At 41.1% G+C, this 9,171-nt stretch overlaps 1 protein-coding gene across 1 annotated transcript in view; it reads right to left on the reverse strand.

Annotated features, from left to right (window-relative positions):
- Positions 1 to 7,632, reverse strand: part of TOMM70 (translocase of outer mitochondrial membrane 70) — a 21,944-nt gene extending 14,312 nt beyond the window's left edge. The window contains exons 1-2 of the mRNA XM_014308889.2: positions 7,624 to 7,632; positions 999 to 1,172 (exon numbers count right to left, since the gene is read on the reverse strand). Coding sequence (XP_014164364.1) covers positions 999 to 1,172; positions 7,624 to 7,632 — 183 coding nt within the window. The remainder of the gene's footprint in view (positions 1 to 998; positions 1,173 to 7,623) is intronic.
- Between the last annotated feature and the right edge of the window lie 1,539 nt (positions 7,633 to 9,171).

Raw genomic sequence — 9,171 nt, forward strand, 5'->3', positions numbered from 1 at the left:
GCTCCTCCCTGCCAGTGCCACAGGGAGAAACTGCCTGGGCACAAAAACTGCCAACTCCTGCACCAGAAATGGAATTCCTACCAAACACTACACCAGGCAGTGTGCAAACCCCACGGGAGAACATAATGAGTTGATGCAAAGATGCTTGCAGGAGGTAACATTGAGACTGAAAGATTGGTGTAAAAGAACTAGAAGAAAGAAGATGGAAATATAATAGAAGCAAACAAGTTTACCAAAGTGCTGAAACTTTTTTTTTTTAATGTTATTTCAATTTATCAAAACAGGCTTTTCTAATACAGTGAACCATATACATTTGGGATTCATTATGGCATGAATTTGTGTTAGACAAGAACTAAATCTAATGCCAGATTCATGTAAGCACAGTCTCTCACCTGATAGTCCAGACTGTACAAAGCCAACTTTTCCACTCCTTGATACAGCTCACCAACTCGACCTCATAAGCAAATCCATCATACCATAATAAGCAACACTGACTGACTTCTAAAATAACACCCAGTATACTCAGCTGTCGAGTAAACGTTACTTCCCCACGTGCAAAATTTAGGTCTTGGCCTTTACTAGGATTTTTTTGTTTACATTTTGAAGTAGCATCCTTCCAAAATATTTGGCCTTTCACCTTTCTTTCACAGTTAATCACTCAAGTAGAAAGAAGTAAAATAAACTTATACACAAGAAAATTCTTCCAGAGAATAAGAAATTAAAACTTTGTCTTGGAAGAGCAAGATGCAAAAGAATTACATAAGATATACTGAGTGTGGTTAACAGAAAACAATTTTATTTATACATAAAAAAGTATGATAAGCTAAAAAAAGCTGCAACAGCATCTTTTGTGAAAAGAAAACATCATCTGTTGTGAAAGCAGCAGATGTTATCACTTGGGACCTTTCAGTGGATGAAAGTGACAAAATACAAAATTGATAATGCTACTTTTTACAATTATTTTGTAAATTATTACATAATTATCTTTAATTTCTTACCAGTTGTTCATAGGCAGCAGCTCTGTTTTGATAGAAGGTAGAAAGATCAAGGTTTTTCTCAGGAGGACACAGGCTGATAGCCTCAGTATAACACTGAATAGCTAACTCATATTTTCCTGCTTTAAAGTATTTGTTTCCTTTGTTCTTGGCTGCTTGGGCTCTACCAAGAGGACTCTGAAAAAGAAAGTGAGAGGTCAGTTCAAATTAAAAAGGCATCACAGCACACAAGTTATGCACTTTAGGGCCCATCTTCAAAGATATAAAAATAGCCCTGACTTGTAAACTCTAGCCCAGACTTCTGAAAAATCTCACTGATTTCAGTTCCTGGAAACACAGAAGAATTTTCTTTTGCAAGTGTATCAGATAGAAGATAACCTTTTCACAAGATTCACTACAATGGTAATAAACAATGCAGTGATTTCTGTTTGGTTAAGCTAAACAGACTGTAATCTTTTACATGGCTGGTGATCAGAAGCACCAATGAGGTAAGTTGTTTCTCCAAAGGCTAAATGTGTAAAGACAACAAAGCCCTCAAAGCAATTCAAACAGAAGAATCTCCTTCTGAAATACAGACAGCCTCTAAGACCGGAGGTGATTCATTAGACTATGAATTAAATATGGAAAACACTTTGTGGAAAGACCTACTGAGCAAGACAAAACCTCTAAGGAAAATAAAGCTGGTTTGCCTTTCATGCACTAAGCAAATCAATTTTACAGTTGACTCCTCTACAGCTTCACACACTCTGCTTCATGTAATGACAAGTGTTGGACCATCACCATCTTAGCAGGGGATGGGAAACTTTGCTGACTGGCCTGAGACCCTGCTAAATGCATCTTTATGTTCAGTACCACATGTTGATGATCTGGATTTCTGCAGCAACTAACATTGCTACCTACCTGAAACCCCTGGATTTACAAATCAGTTATCAAAACTTGTGCTTTGTAAGGGATTAAATGTAAAAATGTTCAGTCAAAGAGCATTTAAGAAATAAGAGCTGCAAAAGATTCTCACGTTGATCTTCTGGATTTCTGCTCTTCTGTCACAGCCTTACTTCGTGGACAACATTTTGGGGCAGTTCTGCCAGACCAAAATGAGCACAAGTATGAGCACACATGCCATTCCACCAACATTTCTGAGGAGGGAAAGGCTACAGACTGGGGGCAGAAGTGCCTTTAACAATAGCTGCAAGATTCACTACATATCCCCTGCACTTGAGATCATTGAGGATTTGCTGGGAATTGTCCCTGCTGCTCTTTGACCATACTTCTGCCTCCTCTACCCACTTATCCACTGCCAGAGCCAAACTGAACAGATAGAGACAACCAGACAGCTATAACACAAATTTGAAAGCAACTTCGCATTTCATTTGCCCATTCCCCTTAATATCTACTCATTTCATTCCAACCTGATCATTTTTTGCATCTAAGTGATTTACTTTAAAACTGAAAACCTGAGGGGAAGCCAGGACTTACTCTACAACCTGTCTTTTAAGGCCTGGATGCCTATCCTGGCAGGAGAGAATCAGATAATGGGTGCTAGCCTCAGTTCCTACATAAAATTAGGCATCCAAATAGAACAAAAGTATCCTATAAGCATTCTCCTGAGGGGAGACTTACAAATGAAACCATATAAGGGAGAGAATTTCTTAAATATCCCTACTGCCAGCAAAGCTCTTCTCTCAAGTCATTAATCACTGCATCAATCTGCACCATCTTTATTGTTCACAGAACAAGGCAATCTGCAAGGTTTTCAGATTTTTCTATTGTAAAGCTCCAAAGTTAATGTGATAAAAGATTATTATTACTTCACCCCATACACTGTGTGTAACTCTACGCTACTCTAAATTAGAGTGCAACTATTTTTACTGAGAGACAAGTAACTGTGTATCTGGTAAATTGTTTCTTTAAAACTTAACCAAAGTCTCAAAAGGTTAAATTTATTTTTAGTAGGTCCTAAATTTATCTCCAAACACAATAATACTTTTCTTTTAACAAAGGGAAGGGTTATGCATATGCTGCAAACTTAAATGAATGCAAGTCAGGTTGAATTTTTCCTTGTGCATGTCTAGAGCAAACCACATTAAAGATGTCCTTGTGCGAAAATATTACAAAATTCAGTGCCATTCCTATTAACTTGGGTCAAAAAGGAAAAACACATGATATGGGCCATGTTGTAACACTCACACATGTTCCCAGTGTGAAAATGATTTAAGACTGCAGAGATGAAGCCTAACTGCAGCTAGGTTACTACTACTAACCTACTACTAGGTTACTATCAAGCCTTCCCACAAGCCTACAAGTGCACACAACAGTGATCAAAAACTTCAGAGACCACACACAGGATGCCAAAGTTATTAAACTCAGTAACTCTGTTATGAGAGTGAACTTTTAGTAACCATTGCAGGCTCACAGACCACACAGCCAATCACACAGAAATGGATCATGGAACATTTGCTGACTCCTTGGTTACCCCCTGCTGCAGCCATGGCATGAGGCAGGAAATGTGGGGGTAAGGAGTCAGAACTTGGAGCACAACATGCTCTCAATTCAATAAAGTCAGCAGCATCGCCCAAGGCAAGGAAGAAATCAACTTGTTTGTTTATGCTGCCTTAAGGTAGACTGCTTGCTCTGAGATGTTTTGTTCCTGCACCCTTACTCAAACTACTCTGCTGTAGCCCTCAGTGTGCACCCAAACCACCGCCAAACCCAATGGAGGTTTTTCATTGATTTGCTGGGGTTTTTTACTGTTGATGGTTTGGAGCTTTTCTGGTAGCTGTTTATTTTTTTAAAAGAAGATATTAAAGAACTCACATCACATTGTATGCTGCAATACCTTTTCATGACAGCACAAATAAGAAAATGAAAATTAATTCCTCACATAACATCAGTTTCTGAATGTTTGTCAAGACTTAAGTTTAACCCTTAGAAAAGTTTTTAAGCATATTTTTAAAAATTCCTTCTCAATTGCTACATTGGACATACACAAGATAGCACTTACGAACTCATTATGCAAACAAACTTCATGCACAAGTAATCAAAAGCCTCATTCTTCTGTTTTCTTGCCAAAGTAATAATTCTAGATATTGTTTCCCAATTTCACTGCATCTCCCCACCTGACAGAGCCTGACCTGAACCATGCTGTGTGGCACACTGGACACTTTTTATCCCCATGGTGAAGGTCCATATAGAGCAAGAAAAACTCTCCAGTTTGTCATCTTCTGGTCAAAGAATCTGTGCAACAACCAAACCAGCTCAATAAAATGAATGTAAGTTCATAACAGAACAACAAAACAAATAACTCAGGAGTTATTTGCAGCTACACAAAAAATAACATCTCAGTACTTAGGACTGCTTTCAGCAACTCGTGATTAACAAGTTTTAGAACAGAGCTTAAGCCAAAGGACACTTGTGAAATTGAGTTATCAGTCATCCAGGTACCTGAACAAGCAGATTGCTAACTGACTAAAGAACAGACAACATTGGCAAAGTTTTCTGAACTCCTAATTTAACCTCAGCAAATGTGCTTTTCTCACAAAATGTTCAGAAACTGTGTGCAAACAGCAACTTTACAGCAACAGACTGCCAGCTGCAAGAATAATAAGGCTTAGTAACTCCCTGCAATGGCAGTATTGTTAAACTAGCCATTCAGAACCTTATATATTTGAGGGAGACTGCTATTCAAAGCAGAACAAGAAATTTCCTGCCAGCCAATGATGGCAGTGATTCACAACAGAAGCATGAGCAGAGAGTTTCAGCATTTTTCTCTTGGTTGAAAAGGATTTGCATGAGCCCTTATCTGACAGACGACATGGAGAGCGACTACTGTTTCAGCCATCTTAATTCAACTTGCAAAAAAAGAAAGCCTTGGTCTAGGCCTCTTTTATGTCCTTTGCAAGTGAGAGAACCCTCTTAATGAGATGAGGTACCAGGAAAAAAAATCCTGTTCTTTTCTAAATACCTACCTTTCTGCTACATTTTTTTTACTAAGGTTCATCTCAAGTCTTTTTTCAAACAAAGGTATTAACTGAATATAAATTATTTTAAAAGTCTCTCTAGCACTAAAACCACTATGATAAAAAGTATGTTTACATGAGCTTTAGAAGTAAACTCAAAGCACAAGCAAGGAGGTATTACACTCAGAAAAAACATAACAAAGTTTACAGGACAAAATCACAATGTTGTCAGTCACCTTCCTGCTAAATGAATTTGCCATCCACACCTTCCATAAATAAGCCAAGAGTCTAACAGTTTTACTGCTATTGTACACACATTTAGGAGTTTTCTACACCCATCCACTATAGCTAGCACGAAATAGAAGACTTATAGTAGGTTGACAGTGAGATTTACTAAGCAACAGGTACACACTACAATAGAAATGACTTTTTAGGTACTTTGCTTAGATCAATTTAGAGTAAGTACCAGCATGAGTGTATCTAGACTAAGCAGTTCAATTTGTTCATATCCTGATCTAATGTCACAGCAGTGAGAGAGGCAGCATTCAGCAATAGCTACTAAAACAGCCACTGGAAAGAAGCCACGCTAGCTGGCTGCTGATCCTGGTATGTGCACCACAAAGGCCGAGGAGTTTGTCACGTTCACCCACACTGCACTCAAGGACAGTACCCAGCTCACAGGAAAGTGTGCAGAGACAGGAACTGCTGTGACCCCAAGGGCTTTGTCTGAAATACACAGGGCCACCCAGCTGCCCTCCTCTCACACCAAACACAGGGTTACCCTGTCAACTTGCTGAAAGAGTTAAGGGGTCAGATCTGGACTACCACAGAACTGCAGAAGGAATTGATTCCAACTTCAGGGGGAAAAATACTGAAGCAACCAACACATTACCTCACTGACTAACCACTGCTCACTCCTGTAAGACAAGGAGTGAACTGCTAAGAATTTATCATGGAATAAGTTAAAAAAAATATGAATCAATTGGGTACCAACTAAAGCAATATATGCAAAGCATTCCATATTTTAATTATGCAATACTCCCTAAAAACCAGGAGAGGATGTGCAAAACAACTGCTAATGAGTGACTAAAACACATTCCATCCAAATTACGAGAAACAATGACAACTGTCATGAACAGATGCAATTTGGCTTTACGACCTTTGAGCCATCCACAGATGCAGTTTTATCGTCATCACTTAACTGGCCCAATAATACCAGTTTACTGTACTGCGAAGGAGCTGTGCTTACAGAAGAAGGAATCCCAAAAGTAGTTCAGCTTTTCCCAATATAGCACCTGTGCTAAGTGCTTCTGCCAACACAGTGTCAGTCATAGATCACACACTTGGCCAGTGGATGGCCGGAGAATCCTCTGGTGCAGACACAGCCTGGGAAAAATATGTGAGGCCTGTGCAGCAGGTAAAAGAAAAGCTTGAGCTGCATGCAAAATAGTTACAAGTCAGAATACAGAATAGGGAAGGTATAGGACCTTATTTATTTTTAAAGAACAAAGAAAAAAAATTCAAGGTCATGTCTTCAGAAACAGTGACCAGAACATCAAATGGATACAGGGGCTGACTTAATGAAAAGCACAAAACAGTATGAGTCCTAAGTTACATTTATGAGTAAAAGAATAGTTAGCTGACACAACTGTTGGTAGCAGATTCATTACTGACCTATGTGTTTTCCAAAGATTTTCCTCTTGTATTTCACCTGTGAAATGAATTACTGGCTCTTATTCACTGTGCAGACTTGTACGTGAAATCCAACTGAGTTTCAAAAAATACCTCATCACGTTAGAGAGGCAGATTAATAAAATACAGGCAGTTTTACAAGTGAAGCATCTGCAGTGCTTGTATTTTGAATCATGGGTCTTATCACTAATATCCATAACTAATAAATTATGAAACATGAAATCTACACGGCATCATTGCTTCGGATATGAGTAACAGGAAGACAATCCTCCACAAACACATAAAGCAGTCCTGGGAACTTGCAGCCACATTTATTTTTCTGATGCAGCCATATTTTGACCAGCTAGACAATTATCTCATGTAATCAGTCAAATCTGATAACTTATGCAGCTTTCCTAAGCAACATCTCTCATTTCTTTACATTGTAAGCAGTGATACTCTTCAAGAAACTTTTCATCAGGTCATACCACTCAACTCTATGCTTAAATGCACACAGCCTTCTAGTAACTCAAATTGTGGAGCAACACACAATATTTTAAATCAAATGCTATGTAAGTGTTTTAAATGTTTTAAGTGCTTCCTTCCTACAACTACAGCATGACTACAAACTCCTGGATATTGCTGGAATTCAGAAACACAACCAAGAAACCCAGAATGAAGGCACTAACAGGGAAGTCACTGCAGAAAGACAAAGGTCAGGAGCAGCCTGCAAACCTGCAGAGCTCACACACAGCAAGCACACTCCCATAAGTACACCAGATGCTGCTTGCAGCCATGAGTCAAAGCTACCACAGTAAACAGTCTGAATTTGTCCTCTGTACACAACTTCTTCGGTACTGTCTGGTGCCCAGCAAGGAACAAATCAGTGCACTGAAGTAACTGCCTCGAGGTCCAGCAAAGGTTTTACAGCTTGCTGTGCTTTTGGGAATGCCTGAGAGCAGCTCTGATTCACTAGCTGGGGAAGTTGCCACCTTCCTCACCACCCCCATGTGCGCCTGCCACTGCCCGCCCAAGCGCGTCAATCTGCATCGCTCAAACCATCAAGGTTAGAACGGACTTTTCCCTGTCTCCAAGAGGTGATTCTTCTTCTCTCCTCATCATTTCAGATGGGAAGCTCAAACAGTCTGACAGTTCAAAGCATTTTGGGTGATGCACAAGAATGGGAGAAGAAAATGCAGTGTGGGATACTCCTATCAAAGGCCATCAGTTTGTCAAATCCACTACTTTAAACATGCTTGTCAAGTGCAACCTCACCTCAGTAATGCTGCATGACTGGCAAGGTACATATGGGACTGCAAATTAGCAGAAAGTGCATCTTAGAGGCATTTTTTCCAACACAGATATACAAGAGAACCACAGATCCGATCTGGACTCTTATCTTACGTGTTGTCCTTGAGTTTTTTTACAGACTATTTTATCTGAAAGTTCTCAGAAGGGTAATTTACAACAGGATAGATGTATGCTGTGAGAGCATGCCTACTCAGGCAAATTCTACACTTCGAAGTCTCTGCTGCATAAACTGTGTGGCTTCTATATTTTCATGGAACATACTATTCTGTTTTAAAACAATCTTGATTGTGTTTTCTTTGCACTCTGCTGTATCCAGCATCTCTCACACAACAGATCAGAGATTTCCTTTTCAAAACACTATTCCTGGAGGAAACTTATTCACAGCTACTCTAGACCTCAGAGGCAGAGGTATGTTCCCCTCTCAGCAGCACAGATCCATGCTCAGCCACTTGATGAGAAGATGCATTTGGCAATGCCTGGCCTTGGAACGAAGTACTCCTGATCCCTGCATGGCAAGAGCAGAACTGCAACCATGAATGCCGGGCTAGGAGCTCAGTGGGTCACACAGGTTGACCACAGAAAGACATGGAGGTCTGGGAGCATGCCCAACCAAGGGTGACAAATGTGATTTAAGGGATTTGAGCATCTCTCATAGAAGCAAAACCTAAAGGAGAATGGCCTGGTTAGCCTTGAGAAGAGATGACTGAGAGGAGACCTCATCATTATCTCTCAGTATCTGGAGGAAATGTGTCAGGAGGATGGGTCTGGGCTCTGCTCGGTGGTGCTAAGCAACGGGACAAGAAGCAATGGGCAGAAACTGATGCACAGAAGTTCCACATGGACACGAGGAAGAATTACTTTACCGTGCAGTGACCGAGCACTGGAACAGGTTGCTCAGAGAGGGCGTGGAGTCTCCCTCACTGGAGGTATTCCAGACCGTCCAGACACAATTCTGTGCACTGTGCTCTGGGATGACCCTGCTCGACCCCGGAGTTTGGATCAACGACCCACCGCGGGCCCCTCCGACCCAGCCTGTGATTCTGTGACCTGCCGGGCGTGTCTCGCAGAGCACGACCAGGATGTCACCCGAGCTCCATCCCATCACACGCTGCTCCTCGCTGGGGACCGGCACCCTGACAGCCGCTTTCCGGACGGGCCCAGCGGCCGTCGGGCCCTGCCGGCGGCAGTTCGCACCCCGGCCATCCCCGCGCTGCCCCGGGACCCCGGCCCGGCTCCCC

This window comes from Geospiza fortis, unplaced genomic scaffold (assembly GCF_000277835.1).
Source record: "Geospiza fortis unplaced genomic scaffold, GeoFor_1.0 scaffold131, whole genome shotgun sequence".
NCBI lineage: Eukaryota > Metazoa > Chordata > Aves > Passeriformes > Thraupidae > Geospiza > Geospiza fortis.